Source organism: Kogia breviceps, chromosome X (genome assembly GCF_026419965.1).
Source record: "Kogia breviceps isolate mKogBre1 chromosome X, mKogBre1 haplotype 1, whole genome shotgun sequence".
Classification (NCBI taxonomy): Eukaryota; Metazoa; Chordata; class Mammalia; order Artiodactyla; family Physeteridae; genus Kogia; species Kogia breviceps.
The window spans coordinates 116,644,724-116,661,097 of NC_081330.1; the positions used below are offsets into that span (position 1 = coordinate 116,644,724).

At 48.5% G+C, this 16,374-nt stretch overlaps 1 protein-coding gene across 1 annotated transcript in view; it reads right to left on the bottom strand.

Moving 5' to 3' along the window:
• Window positions 1-15,394, bottom strand: part of SMS (spermine synthase) — a 52,045-nt gene extending 36,651 nt beyond the window's left edge. The window contains exon 1 of the mRNA XM_059051162.2: window positions 14,978-15,394. Within this exon, the coding sequence (XP_058907145.1) occupies window positions 14,978-15,026 (49 nt within the window). The 5' untranslated portion in view covers window positions 15,027-15,394. The remainder of the gene's footprint in view (window positions 1-14,977) is intronic.
• Window positions 15,395-16,374: the final 980 nt, after the last annotated feature.

The following is a 16,374-nucleotide window of genomic DNA, read 5'->3' on the forward strand; positions in this document are numbered from 1 at the left end:
AAAATGGCAGTGAAGGAGTGATTTTTTTTTTTTAATCTTCTCAATCTCCAAACACAGATAGCACAACCAAACCTCACAGACAACATTCAGAACGAAACTAAATGACGGACTGCATCCCCAAACAGCACACCAGGAGTAGGTAGAGACAAGCAGCCCCGGCCCAGAGACCTGGTGGGGTACCAGCAAGTGTGAGAGAAGTGAGCAGAGCGAAGGGACTGCAAAAACCCCCATAAAAATACCAACAGGGGTTCACCCAAAAGGGAGGGGGCTCCTCCTTGCAGAAGGCAGCAAACGCCCAGCAGGCCGCGGGGACCTGGGCAGGGTCGAAGGGCGTGCGGGGAGCCACGCCCTGTGCCCGGCCAAAACGAACTGAGGCCCCTTCAGGAAAAAGCCCCGCATCGGGAAGGGACCACTGGAGCAGCGTCCACACCTCCTGTCTCATTCGAGTCTCCCTCGTTCCCAGCAAAACTGTGCCTTTGGGAAACTCATTTGGCAAAGACTAATGTAGCTGGCTTTGCTATTCTGGAACTGGTTTCAGGAAATTAAAAGGGGGAGGCCTGAATTATATCCCCCAGAACTGTGGTTTTAAGACTGAATTCAGCCCCTGAAAAAAATTTCCATTTCAAACTTGATACAAAGAACTGACCTCATTCCATCTGTGTTTGTCAACGAAGCCTGGTGGGGTCGGGCCACCGTGGAAGTGACTGAGCTGCGGGGCGGTGGAGACAAGTGCGCCCAGCAGTACTTGAATTGTGACTAGGAAAGCCACTATGCAATTATTCAATCCCTCCCTGGCCAGAACAGATGTTTTCTGTTTTGAAAGTGTATAAAACAAATCATCACGCCCGGTGAACGGCCTCAAGACCGGGTTCAGCTGGCACATCACAAAACAGAACACAACCCCCCCCCCCCATGCTGGTGAAGAGGGCTGTGCAGGCAGGGTCACCCTGCGGATCACCAGCCAAGCTGTGCACCGACTGAGGGCCCTGGGGCTGAGCTGGAGCAAACTCTGTCCCCTGGGCAGGAAAAGGGGGTGTCTGTCTGATACACGCAAAGCCCCTGACTGCTGGCCAAGCCCAGCGTGGCAACCATCCCCTTTCTCTAACTGGCACAATTAGCAGAAAGGCACTGAGTGGGCTAATGGAGGCCCTCCAGCCCGGTTTCAAACTGAAGGAAAAATACATTACAAAAGAGACCCAGTTTAGTGCTCGCTGATTTCTATACTGTGGGCTTGCCCCCCAGTTCAATAGAAACAGCCCGGGTCTGAATGATCCTTCTGGCTGTTGCCACCGCCCAGTCCCTGTGGCCAGAGTGTGCCGGCCCTGCCAGGGACATGAGGACCATGCCGTTTTGCCCACTGTTCACCTCACTTCACATTCACCTTCCTCCTGACCTGGGGGCTCCCCTGTCACCCAAGCTGCTCCCAGCCCTTGGAGAGGATTCCAGAAAGCAGAGCTGGAGCTGAAACAACTACCTAGCATCTCTTTTCCAGAACCAAGGTTTTAAGATGAAAACTGGAAACCAAAGAAATGAGATCCACTAGCCTTAACAAGGTAGCTTCCTTGGTCATCTTGATCTCAAGTGCTCAGTAAATGTTTTGTGGGTAAATGAAAATTTCATCTAGCTAAATTAATCTTCCTTATTCCTGTATCTCTGCAGAGCTTCTGGAACACCTAGACCAGTGGTTTTCAATCGTAGCTGTGTATTATAACCACCTGGGGAGTTATAAAACTTCTGGTGCCACATCCTAGACCAATTAAAGAAAAATCTGGGGGTGGAACCCAGGCAACACTTTTTTAAAGCTCCCTGGGAAATTCAACCTGCAGCCACATGTGAGAACCACTAGATAAAAAAAGAAAAATAAACCCCCACTAACTCCAAGCTAACTACACTCCAGTCACCAAAAGGTTATAGAAAATATTCAACACAACAGGAGGCCTGAAAAAAGTCCAAACTCCCTGCTAGCTATAGCCACAGGTAACCCATGACAGGCCCCCAGAAAATGCTATGCAATTAATTATGCAATTTCAACCTTTATGCCTGTCTAGTAAGGAGCACGTAACATGACCAAACAAAATGTGCTTGCTCTATCAGGGTTCGTCAACTTGGGTTGAAAACACAGTGTAAATGACTTTCCTGTCCCTCACAGGACTTTTGATAATCTCAGCCATACCCACTAAATACAAGAAGAGCCCCCACTTTGTTAAAAAAAAAAAAAAAAAGACCCCACACCCCAATTTCCCAGGGGCAGAAGGGAGGCGGGCAATGCAATCCCTTGAGAACTTACTAGATGCTCTGCACATGAGTGAGCAGGGGCCTGGGGTCAGAGCGCACCCAAATTGGGGAACACAAAATAGCGATGTCAGAAGTGTCTATGAATCAGAAAATATGAAAATAGACTCAATACTAAAAGAGATATAAGCACACCGCTTTCAAGTAGACATGGTAATCCAAACTAGGCTAATAAAATGTTGCTTGGCACAAGTTGTTAGAAAACTCTGCCGAGGCAATAATGATGTGCAACTAGTAAAGCACTCAGAGACTTCCAAAGTGCTCAGAAACAGAGACCTGTCCCAGGGAAAATGTGTCCTTTGTCCCATGGGCAACTCAGTGTCCTCATTTCCAGACCACTGCCCACTTTGTGTGTGTTGATTCAACAATAACGTAAGAAGAATCAACTTGGAGGTCTATTGCAGGTCTAGTCCAAATTAAATATACCACTATCAAAAGAAGACAAGGGAAGACAAGGTTTCATCTCCCTGCCTCATTTTGTCCCAGGGATCCATTTATAGACCTCTCTTGGAGAATGCACCTCATTCCTCCGACCCCGGCCGTCAGCTCCAGAGGCCAAATCCCAAATCTACATCCAGCTGCAACTGCCTCTCAGCCAAATGCTCACCACACTGTCCCAATCTCATCTGGAATAAAATCCAGACTTCCCCACTCCTTCCCACCAATGGTTAATACCCCTGCCACTTAAGATCCCCCTTAACGGTCCCCTGAAGCTTCTCCCACAAGTCCCCCACCGCAGCCCCTCTGCACCACTCAAACCCACTGGCCTCACTTACAGACCTCATTTCATCAAACATAAAATGGAGGCACCACTTCACAGGGTTCCTCTAAGGAAGCCAGCACCAATGTTCGAACCCCTCCGTCCCTCTCAGTCAGGCACCGCCATTTAATCATTATCCATAAGGTGGGCAGCCCTGTGGACATAAGTAGATTAGCTGTACCCCCCAACCGTACTAGCCTAAATAGAAAAGAGAGTCCTGCCCAATAAAAACCTATGACACCAGGTGCCCTGCTTCAGTTAGATTCCCTCTTCTTCAGCTTCAAGAGGCTAAAATACCATAACCTCCTGAACTAAGTGAATTCCATTAGAGAGGCTGCCCTCAGGAAATAAGCAATTCTCACACTTCCAGTAAAACTGTGGGACTCTCTCCACCCCATGACCGTAACTTGTGCCTTTAAGGCTTTTCCAACTTCAAACACTTCAACTAAGAAAACTCTGGACATATGAGGGCTTTAAGCTACACAGTGCCAAGTCTCTGCAGCTGCAGGGTCATCCCCCTGCACCAGCTGTGGGCCAGAGCCACACTAGTCCCCCCTCTGCAAAATTAGGTGGCTGCATTCCTCTCTGCTCTCTCACATTTAAACAGCACCCGGCTTATAAAATTAGAAGATGAATTTCTGTTCTTGCTAAACGTATCTTTATATGCACTGGAAATGCCACACTTCACCATCAAGGACCACCCCCCCTCAATATTACTGTCTCCTAGGTCTCTCTCTCCCACAAAGCTTGGGCAATTTAAGCTCCAACAGGTGGTTAATTATTCCCATAGTTGCACCATGCCCAAGTGTTGAGGCCCAAAACCCAGCCTCCTTCCAGCCCACCTCCCACTCCCCAGACCCTGGAATTTCCAGAGCCCCCTGATGTGCCTCCTCCATGCACACTTCCCATTTACCATCCAGGTCAGGCGCCCCACCCCTCCCCCCACTTCCCCCCTCAGAGATCTGCACTCTCTCAGTGGGAACACAGCCCTGGCCCCTGTAGCTGTTGGCAGATCCATTTGCAGCTCCCTGCAAGGGGAAACATAAATGCAGGTATCCTTTTTCCCCAAAACCCCAGACTCTCATGTCAGAGAACCTATGAGCCAGGCTTGGGTTGTGCAGTTTACCAGCTTTCTGGCCTTCTCGACAGACCCCTAAACCTAAAAGAGGAAGATAAGGAAAATGGACTCCAAATACAGTTTGAAATCATTCAAGTATCTGCTTTAAAAATCCTCTCAGATATTCTCATCTTCACAATGGTGTGTTCACAGGACAGTATGCATTGGTCAAAACTCAGAACTGTACACTAGGGACTTCCCTGGTGGCACAGTGGTTAAGAATCCACCTGCCAATGCAGGGGACACGGGTTCGAGCCCTGGTCCGGGAAGATCCCACATGCCGCGGAGCAACTAAGCCCGTGCACCACAACTACTGAGCCTGCGCTCTAGAGCCCGTGAGCCACAACTACTGAGCCCAGTGCCACAACTACTGAGCCTGTGCTCTACAGCCCACAAGCCACAAGTGCTGAAGCCTGCGTGCCTAGAGCCGATGCTCCGCAACAAGAAAAGCCACCGCAATGAGAAGCCCCCGCTCGCCCCAACTAGAGAAAACCCACACGCAGCAACAGACCCAACGCAGCCAAAAACAAATAAATAAAAATTTAAAAAAAAAAAAAAAAAAAAAAACGTACAACCAGCATCCTACTTAATGGTAATAGACTGAATGCTATCAGTAAGGAGGCAAGGATGTCTCAATAAGGCCTAGAGGTCAAGATGTGCCCAAGGTTACACATTTAAGGCTCGTAAGTGGTAGAGCTAAGAGCTAGGATCCAAACTCAAGCAGCCGGGCTCCAAAGATCCAGTGCTTGTAATCATGACACTATGTTGCCCCACGCTTAGTTAAATATGCGACAATAAGCCATGTGTCCCAGACACCAAAACATCAACAGGTTATCTACTTGTGATAAGGTGAGAGATCTGGGTTTCCCCCTATTTCCCTACACCCTGCAGGTAGTCTAAAATGACCACATAACTTAAACAAAAATATGTAAAAAGACAAATGCATAAACCATTATTTCAACAGCTTCTGGAGTTTCTTCAAGCAAAGCCATATCCTTCCATTTACAAAAAAAAAAAAAAAAATAGGGGCTTCCCTGGTGGCGGAGTGGTTGAGAGTCCGCCTGCCGATGCAGGGGACGCGGGTTCGTGCCCCGCTCTGGGAGGATCCCACGTGCCACGGAGCGGCTGGGCCCGTGAGCCATGGCCGCTGAGCCTGCGCGTCCGGAGCCTGTGCTCCGCAACGGGAGAGGCCACAGCAGTGAGAGGCCCGCGTACCAAAAAAAAAAAAAAAAAAAAAAAAGAAGTGCATGGGAACTCTTAACAAACAAAAAACATTTACAAAATGCCTTTTTTTTTTAAGACCTATCATATTCCAAAGGGAATAAACTGATAGTATGCTCTTTTTCTCTCCAACCTAGACAAACCCCACTTAGGAACACTTGGACTGACAGGCCCATGATCCCCTTCCTCACAACCCCAGACCAACTGGGCCACTTAGCTGCAGCATTAAACAGTTCAAAAATTCAGTGTTAAACCATTTATAAAACCTACACCACTACTGTTTCCCCAAATGTGATCCATGGCACGGGTTCTAAGAAAAAGGGTCCCATAAGTAAGTCATAGGATGTAATGTACAGCATGGATGGTGACTATAGTTAATACCGTACTGCATATGTGGAAGTTACTAAGAGTAGGTGTTAAAAGTTCTCATCACAGGAAAAAATAATTTTCAACCTATGTACGGTGACAGATGTTAACTAGACTTACTGTGATCATTTCACAACATATACAAGTATCGAATTACGATGTTGTAATTAGTTGTAACCTGCAACTAATACAATGTTATGTGTCAGTAACACCTCAATAAACAAAATAGAAAGGACCCCATGTTGAACCCAATTTGAGAAATCTTCTAATATTTTCTAGAAATTCAGAATGCCCATTATCCTATGGGTCTTGCTTGACCACTGTGATCTGCAGTCCTTCAGAAGAGACAATTTGGTGCTAAATATAACAGCATCCTAGAAACTGCTCAGGATTCACACAGGAGAAATTTCCATTCCAGGGAAAACAGTCATGAAACACAAACCCATGGAAGTGTTATCTTAAAAATCAAAATGTCTTCATAAAATTCTGCTTTAGTAACTTAGAGAGGTCCTTTAAGTAAAGTAGACCAACCTTCAAATCACATGCCAACCCTTTATTTTCTGCCTCTTCCTTTGCCAGCAGAACTTTCCTTATCTTTCAGTAAGTGAAATTCACACCTCTTTATAACAGATCATCTTTACCCACTGGCACAATTTCAAAGTACTCAGCGCTAAGTACTGCAATTAGTGTTAAGTGTTTTATGTATCATCTGACACTCTTCCATTTTATTGGACATCCTACCCAACAACACAGTGTGTGGGATATTGGTACCACTGGTGCCTACACGCAAAGGGCGAAATTAAGGTACGTGGGAAACTACCCAGAGGGTCAAGTCAGCTCAGGAACCCAGAACATGCTCCTGGCTCTTACCAGCTCCTTTTGACTTTGCTGCTTGGCCCATGAATGCCTTTGATCACAAGTGTGGCCACTAGCTCAGGGGCTCATTCCAGAACACAGGTGACATCATCAGTTTAACGAACTGCAGGCCCACCACAACTTTGGGCTCCAGAGTTGCCTTTTTCCTGGGGTCTGGAAAAATGCCCAGTCGTAAGGGTTTAAAAGAGCATTTGTGCAATACTTGGCTGGCAGAATTCAACTGAGGAGGTTTCCTGACTTTTCAAAAGAACTGAGCCTGTAATTAAACTACCATGAAATGGTGGTTGGAGCCGCAGCACACACCAGCAGGCTTAGGTTACAACTGCAGTGAAATGGTGGATTAAAACGCGAAGAGCATGCGTGACTCCAAAAACTAAACTCAATAATAGCTTTCTTGAACACGTTTTTAATCAGAGGCCCAACCACAATCCAGTAACTTTCGAACTAATCCTTACGTGCCAAGGGTTAGTATAACCACGGTGGTCTCAATTCAAATTATAAAGCCCGTAATTCCAAATCCTACCCAGGGTCCCAAGTCCAACACCAAAAGCTCTAACTTTTCAAAGCCATGAGAGACCACAGCACTTCAGTCTACCTCCCAAGAAGGTAGGGAAGGCCTTTGCATGCTGATTCAAATACGGCCAATTTCATTATACATTAAGAGGATTCAAAGATTCCAGGACTTCCCTGGTGGTCGAGTGGTTAAGACTCAGCGCTTCCACTGCAGGGGGCACAGGTTTGATTCCCTGGTGGGGGAACTAAGATCCCACATGCCGGGCAGGGAGGCCAAAAAAAAAAAAAAAGAGGATACAAAGATTCCAAATTGGTAACTCCTCTACTGCAAAACAAAACTGGCTTTCCCCCACAAAAACAAAACAGACAAAAAACCCACAAGACAAATCATCCACCAGTTGCTTATTAAACTGGAAAACACTCTTTTTAAGAAACATCACCTGCAGAGCTTCAGATTACTTGAAAAAATACCTCCCTTGGTAGCTGGGGTGATTGTTCCTAAATGCCTGGATTATGGAATCAATTTCTTAAAACAGTTGTTATCCCTTCCAAAGCATTTAAAACAATAAAGAACTACCAAGTAGGAACTAGATGAGGCTTTTTGATATAAAGCACAAACTAATTTTACCATATACCACCTCTACAGGTTTAAAGATATAGGTATAACAGCAGAACTATACTCTAAAAAACCATTAAGGCTTACGCAGTTTTTTAATGGCAAGCTCACAAAATGAATTCCCAGCAATGTGCAATTATTCAGCCTGGGGTCAAATACAGCATGATCAGTGCAATTAAGAATCCTGCAGAGTTGGGGAAAAGGGAGTTTTTTTTTTTTTTTTAATCCCAACAAAGCAAAGGAGCGTGCCAAATGTAGGCAGACTCTAACAAGGGACCTCCCCCCAAGCAGTCCAGATAACATTTTCAAAGACAATTAAGGTATGAGAGAATACCTACATCACACAAAAAAATACCTCCCCCAGAGCTGTTAGAAAAATCTGAGTCCAGGTTCTACTTGGAAGCACAAGGAGTGTGAGACTCAAGTGTGTGCTGGGTGAGGATGGAGAATCGGGTAGAAATGGACCTTCATGGACCTTGGAAGTGCTGATAAGGAGTTTCAACTTCATCTGTAATGAGGACTTCACAGGAGGGCTTTTAAACGGGAAAAGGGACAGGGATCTGTTGCCTCTGTTGACTGAGCCCTTCCCAAACAAAGGAGGGAGACAAGTAGGGAGACTGTGGCCAAGGACTGTAGCCAGAAAAAAGGTGAGCAAGGAATCTGAGAGGCTAGCAGGAAGAATCCATAGGACTCAATGACGAGGATGGGTGCCGCGAGGGTTTCTGATACACGGGGTTTTTTTGTTTTTAATGAGGATCCCATTATAGTGGTTCTCATATAATCAGCATCAGAATTGCTGGGAGGAAAGCTGGTTAAAAATGTAAATTCTAGGTACTACCCTCCCCTCAAAGACTGTGATTCATGTCAGTCTAGAGTGGGGCCCAAGTATGCATTTTCCCATTCATCAGCCGCTGCCCAAGGTTTCAAGGTCTCATCGGTAAAGCGGGTGTGGGTGTTCTCTATCACAGAGATGGATAAAGTGTGATGAGACAATGCTAATGCTGAGGGGGTAGAGAGAAAGCTTTTTCTACTCTTGAACAAAAGAACAAAAAAGCTAGATGCAATCAAAACTTGATTAGGGTTTATGCTTATAGTTATAGCTATTTAAAATACACGAAGATGGGCTTCCCTGGTGGTGCAGTGGTTGGGAATCCGCCTGCCAATGCAGGGGACACAGGTTCAAACCCTGGTCCAGCAAGAAACCACATGCCACAGAGCAGCTGGGCCCATGCGCCACAACTACTGAGCCTGTGCTCCAGATCCCGCGAACCACAACTACTGAGCCCACGTGCCACAACTACTGAAGCCGGCACGCCTGGAGCCCATGCTCCACAGCAGAATAGGCCACCGCAATGAGAGGACTGAGCACCTCAACGAGGAGTGGCCCCTGCTCACCACAGCTGGAAAGGGCCCGCACGCAGCAACGAAGACCTAACACAGCCAAAATAAATAAATAAAATAAATTTAAAATACACCAAGACAGTGGGAGAGAGACGCAAGAGGGAAGGGATATGGGAACAAATGTATACGTATAACTGATTCACTTTGTTATACAGCAGAACCTAACACACCATTGTAAAACAGTTATACTCCAATAAAGATGTTAATTAACTAAGTACATGAAGATGATATGCTTCTGCCAGAAAGGAGCTCAATAAATACATGGAAGAGCGGGAGCTTGGTGGAGAGGTCCAAGATGGTTCAGGAAAAGGGGGGAGTGGTCACCTGAAGCCACAGGCTTTGCTCGTTAGGAAGTGCTAACTGACCCCAGTGCAAACCTCAGGGGAAGGTAAGGCCCATCCTCCTTCCCTGCACCACGGACACTTCCAAAAAGAACCAGGGAAATTTTGCTGATGATTTGTCATCCAGATCACTGCAACAACCGGGATTCTCTACCCCAGCACCACAGATATGTTGGCTTGTCAATGCTGTGCACTGTAGGATGTTTAAAATCACCCCTGGCCTACTAGATGCTGGAAGCACCTCCTAAGGTGAAGAGCCAATAAAAGTCTCCATATAGTGATAAATTGGGGGGGGAGGGCGGGACACGCAGCCATTGCCTTAACTTGGAGGCTTCATGGTTGTGGAATTAACAAAGGACTTGGAATCAAATAGGGCTTTGAATCACAGGTAGCCCACTTATAAGGAGAAAAACTTCAATGCACCTATTTACTCATGTTTAAAATGGGGATAAAACCCACCATAGGGCTGCTGTGAGGATTACATAAAATAATGTGTTCTGAGCTTAAGGCAATGCCTAGCCCAAGAGGCAATTAGTAAACATTGGCTTTTTTGTTTCCAAAACGATGTTTTGAAGAAGCGGGGACATTTGCTTACAGCTTTGGCCTGAGTGGAAACCTTCTCCCAAAAGGAACAATATAGAGAAATGACAGTCCCAGTTCTCTCTCCAGCTCCTGGGGGGCCTGAACCTGGGGTCTATGGACCCCCAAGGGCCAGGGGACACAATTCAGAGGCTCTGTGAACATGGATGGCAAAAAGTATACATCCTTATTTTCACTAATTGAAACTTAGCATTTTTTTCAATTATGCTTGTAAAACCACACATTATCAACTACCTGGCCACTGTCACAACAGAAGCACAGCTTTTCCTGACTAAATAACAGCTGAAATACTGATTTCCTCGGCTCTACTCCGAAATTACGAAAATTTGGAAATTATGAGGCCTGCAGCTAGACTGTATTTTGTGTTATGAAAGAAGCACATATTACTATTTACTATGTCACATATTAGGGGTTTTATTTTGAGAATGTTATTTTAAATAAATGGGGTGGGCTTCCCTGGTGGTGCAGTGGTTGGGAATCCGCCTGCCAGTGTGGGGGACATGGGCTCGAGCCCTGGTCCAGGAGGATCCCACATGCCGCGGAGCAACTAGGTCTGTGCGCCACAAATACTGAGCCTGCGCTCTGGAGCCCGCGAACCACACCTACTGAGCCCGCGAGCCACAACTACAGAAACCCGTGCGCCTAGAGCCTGTGCTCCACAACAAAGAGCAGCCCCCGCTCAATGCAACTAGAGAGGGCCCGCGTGCAGCAACGAAGACCCAAGGCAGCCAAAAATAAATAAATAAATGGGTTATTTTATGCATTTAGAATTCTTATTCTGAGAAGCGCTCCACAGGCTTCCCCAATGAGGGCCAAAGGCACACAACTTAAGAACCCCTACCCCTCAACATTTTTCAGCTAAGCCCATAATTCCCAAGCAGGCTTATGGTTTTTTTGTTGTTGTTTTGTTTGGGGTTTTTTTTTTTTTTTTTTTCCGCTGTGTTGCACACTTGTGGGATCTCAGTTCCCCGACCAGGGACTGAACCTGGGCCATGGCAGTGAAAGCCCAGAATCCTAACTACTAGGCCACCAGGGAACTCCCGTGTCCTTAATTTACTAAATAAATTTCTGTTATAAAACTAATTTGTTAATTTGAATGACACAAGTCACTTTGTTTCCCTACATAAACTATAAATCAGTGATCCAAAGGACAGACACAACAGCATCAGTCACATTTCCTCACTCAGGACCCATCCTCTTAATTCTAAAGGTAAATATGTGCCTTGTTTTCCTCTAGTGGACTTGAACTAGCTTTCCACCTTACCATAACATCAGTCAGGTCCATTTAACCAGTACTTCTCAAACATCTACGATGTATCAGAACTGTGTCCAGGATACAGACCCTGGAGGTCACCCTTCAAAGACACTCCCAGCCCGGGGAAGAAATGGACATGGAAAGGAAGACTGCAGCCCTACCCTTCCAGGGCAGGCAGAGGTCTTGCGTACCTCTATGCAGAACACTCCCTGGCTGCCTAGCATAAACAAACCACTTGTCCTCCACCTGCCCAGAAATGCTTAAGCTATACTAACGTGGGACATGTTTATTCTTGTTAGCCTCAGGCTGAGAAGTCACAAAATGTTTTCTGAGCTCAAGAGTCTTCACAGTCCAGTACTTCACTTCGAGAGGATCAAAGGTGAGATTTTTTTTCAGCAGAAATTAAAATTTCCTGAGTTACCTCACCAGCCAGAACTAAACAGGCACAGCCAGGCCCAACTTATAATTGCCCTCAGTGGCCCAGTGGCTGCTGGGTACTAGCTGGCTTGCACTGGTAACCAAGTTATACAGAATCGCAACACAACTAAGTAGTTCAAGTTTAATTCCATTAAAATCACATCGTGGAACTGGAGCACGAGGAAGGATTACTGACAAATGAGAAAAAAACATGATTCCAGGCTCCACAGGAATTTGACTCACCCCTGAGTCACATCCAATACTCACATGCCAAGGGTAATGCCTTTTGACTCATTATTATCAATTAAAATAAATGCTTTTGAAGACCTCACAGCTGGTAGACTTCTCACCAAGTGCCCCTTAATGAAAACCAAAACAGATCCTACTTTAGCCAGATCCCCTTATTCTACAAGGGTGGATACCTACAGACAGCAAGGGTGACATGCTTCCCCCCAAAATCAAGTGATGGGGGGAATACAATAAGAATCAGGGTCCTCTTACTCCCAAAACAATTCTGTAGTGACTCAAGATCTAATACAGATGCATACATACATGTGCCCTTAGGATCTCTTTCTAGAATGTTCACCTTGTCATCAAAACTTTCTCATCTTTGAAAACAAAAAACTTTCTCATCTTGAAGATCAACAATCTGGGAATTAACAGTAAATAGCTGGGGGACTTCCCTGGTGGCGCAGTGGTTAAGAATCCACCTGCCAATGCAGGGGACATGGGTTCGATCCCTGGTCCGGGAGGATCCCACATGCCACCGTGCGCCACAACTACTGAATCCCGCGCGCCTAGAGCCCGTGCTCTGCAACAAGAGAGGCCACCACGATGAGAAGCCCGAGCACCGCAACGAAGAGTAGCCCCCGCTCGCCGCAACTAGAGAAAGCACGCGTGCAGCAACGAAGACCCAACACAGACCAAAAAAAAAAAAAAAAAAGAGTAACTGACTGGGAATTCTCAATTTTTTTTTTTACTTTCTCTTCACACGACTAAATTATTTAGACTCCACTTCCACACCTTGCCAACTTCTCCTGCTCCCTTCCAAACTGCACGTCCATGGTTCTCTCTCCCTCTCTAGCCGGTACCCACCCAAAATGTTCAAGTTCTCTCACTTTTTCTTCATACAATTAAGAGAAGGTTTTCCCCGCTTCTACAACAGAACACAGAAGTCCGCTGGGAGCAACCATTTCAACAGACAACACCTGAATTTAGCAGAAAGCTGTTTAAGGCTTCAGGCAAGGACACTCAGGCTGAGGGAAAGGTCAAAATCTTCCCACCTCATCGTTACCCTCCTTAGAGCCTGGAAAACGCACAGGTGAGCGGTCACACAAGACTGCCACCAGAAACTCAACTCAGTAGCTGAGTGGCTTTGAACCACTATTTCTTCCTCAAGCCTCACCCTCCCAGTGAAACTGGCAGGCTAATTACTCAAGAAAACCTTTTAGCCAGCTCCAGTCACCATTTTATTTCCTATTCTCCCCTGCCGCCTCCCTTCCCTCCAGGCTCACCTAAGAACGGAGGGAACTAAGAAATGCTTTTTCTCCTAGTAACTTCCCCACCACTCAAATACGCTATTACTTCACAACGCTGTAGCAACTCCGTTAACATTAAAAGCCCGGGGGGGCTTCCCTGGGGGCACAGTGGTTGAGAGTCCACCTGCCGATGCAGGGGACATGGGTTCGTGCCCCGGTCCGGGAAGATCCCACGTGCCGCGGAGCGGCTGGGCCCGTGAGCCGTGGCCGCTGAGCCTGCGTGTCCGGAGCCTGTGCTCCGCAACGGGAGAGGTCACAGCAGTGAGAGGCCCGCGTACCACATTTAAAAAAAAAAAAAAAAAAAAAAAACGCCCTGTGGGATGGGGTTGCCCAACGAAGTGCGCCCTATCCTTCCCCCTTTTTACCACAGGGAAGAAGCTGCTCAGACAGGTTGAGAAATAAAACCAAAGTCACAAGCAGAGCCAATCAACACAGGACACAAAACTAGGTCTTGTCCAAATTCCTAAGGTCTTTTTTTTTTACCCCCTCATCTTATGCCTTCGGAAATCCTTTAAACTGGGGGAGAAAATGCAGAGTACTCAAAAGTTTTTAAAAAGGGGCAGGGGAGAAAGCAAGTGTGAAAGTAATGTTTTCAGTGGTAACAGAAAAGGTGGCTCCAGCCAATTGGAGGAACACAGTGAAAAAAGCAAGACCTGGGTGAGACGCTCCAAGTGGGACAAACCGGAAGCGCAGATTCAAGTCTGCGGCACTCACAGGTTTAAAAGCCACCAGAGGGACTTCCCTGGCGGTCCAGGGGTTAAGACTCCGCACTCCCAATGCAGGGGGCACGGGTTCGATCCCTGGTAGGGAAACTAAGATCCCGCATGCCGCTGGGCTCTGAAAAAAAAAAAAAAAAAAAAAAAAAAAAAACAGAAAAAAGACCAGCAGTCCTACCCCTCCCCCCTCCCTTAGACGCACCCAGGAAAAAAGAATACAAAATATCCTTCCTCTCCACAATTTCTGCAGTCGGTCCGTACTTTCCCAGCCCTCTGTTCTGGCCGGCTCGCAGTCTTACGAGCCTCCCCGATTCGGAGACTTATAGTTCCCGCGCTGGGACTTCACCCCCCACCCCCCAATAATAATATAATCATCGTTTCCTTTTCCCGTGCCCCGTCTCTTTCCGGGGGATCTTTCTCCTACGCAGTCGGCTGAGAATTCTGCGAGCGCGGCGCGGTCCTGCCCCAGCCCCGGCTCGCACGAGGGGAGCCCCCACCCCCGGGGGAATTTACCCGCCTCGGGGAACGGGGAAAGGTCCCACGGGCGGGCCCCTCGCACGCCCCCCGCCCCAGGGGGAGCCTCGGCCACCCGGACTCTTCCTCCCGCGCCCAGGGCGTGAGGGGACCCCCGGCGGGGGCGGCCGAGCCCGCGTAGGGCGCGGTTGGGCGACCCGGGCCCCAGAGGGCGGCCCGGTCGGGGTCGTGGAGGGAGCCGGCGCGGCCCCCCCGGGCCCCGCGCTGCCGCCGGGATGGAGCGCGGCGGGAGCAGGAGCGCGGCCTCCACGCGGGCGCCGGTGCAAGCGGCAGCCCGGGAGACGCCAGCGCCGGGGCCGGGGCCGCGCCGCCGTCCGCATTGTTCGGCCCGCGGCGCGCGCCCCGCCCGGCCCCGCCGACCCCAACCCGCCCAGCGGCGGAGCGACGGGGCAGGTGGCGGGCGCGCACCCTCACCTTTGGCGCCGAGCATGAAGTCAAGGGTGCTGTGCCGTGCTGCTGCCATAGTGAGGCGAGGCCCTGGGCCATGCCTGGGGGAGGCGGCCGGGGAGACTGGGGGGCCGCGCGGCGTGTCAGGCTGCGGCCGGCGGGGAGTGCGCCGCGCCGGGGAGGCCGAGGGTAGGAGGTAGGAGGTAGGAGGGACCGCTGGGAGCTACCCGGGGCGCGGGGGCGGGGTCGGGCCCGCCTCCGGGAGGGAGGAAACGAGGACGCCCGCAGCCCCGAACTCCGAGCGCCGGGTGTGAGGCCGCGCTAAGGCAACGGTGGAAACGTGGGCGCCGTGCTCCCCGGCGTGCGTCACCAATGGCCGCGCCCCGCGCCGAGGATCGGGCGGGCGCTCCCGCCATCCGTTAGGTCACCTTAGGTTTAAACCACGCAGCACGACTTCCGGGGGGCCCACCCCCTGCACTTCCCCCAGACCGGCCCCCGGAGCCCAGGCCCCTCTGATTTCCTGGCCAAGCCAAGAAAATAAAATGCTGGGATCCACCCTGGAGTCTAAAAGTACTGCCGCCTTTTCCTTAACTCTTCAAATGCTACAATTTAATCTATTAGAATTGTCATTTACATTATCTATAGCCAGGGCCGGCTCTGCGTTTCGGCACAGAACAGAAAATTCTTGGGTATTCAAGTTAGTTGCCTACGTTTTTGCGAAAAATGGGAATGGGGAAGAAGCAAGTGAGAGAGGAAAACGTTGTTAATGTTGACTTGAGAAACTACAGCTTCTAGAGTTACTTGTCCACCACTGATGTCTACATTCGTGGCAGTGAACCTTTTCGCTGTGAGCTTGTCTTTGACTTCGGGGTTGTAGCTGGTGATCAACAAGATGTGACAAAGGAGAGAACATCAGTGTCTGGGCACTAAAGTCCTCTTTATGACAGTGACAGTATCACTGGACAAATGCCTCCATCACCTCATCAGTCCTCTGTGCATCTCTAGGTGTTCCCAGGCTCCTCAGGAATTGCTGTAATGGCCGGACAAAGTCTAGATCAGTGAACTCTTGTACCTCCACGAGTGCAGGAGGAACCTGGATATTAAGCTTAATCTCTCCTGCAAACAGTCCCTAGTGGCTGTTTTGCTGAGTCCTTCACCTTTCCACAGGAACTGGGCAGTGTCTTCACAAGTGTCCTTTAATAGACCATCCTGTTAAGAACCGGGGCCCCTTTTTAGCCCCCACATTAATTTTCTCCAGCCCAGGCCACCTGTTTGTTGCCCTGCATGTTTTCCTTTCTTCTGTGGATCCCAGGGTCCTCAATTTCCATAGCTCTTCTGCTATCTCAGCCTTCAGTCTCTGTTCTTCAGACTGCAGCTCTTGCTTGCTTCCTGGGATGCTCTCCAGCCTGGCCATTCCTCCGGAG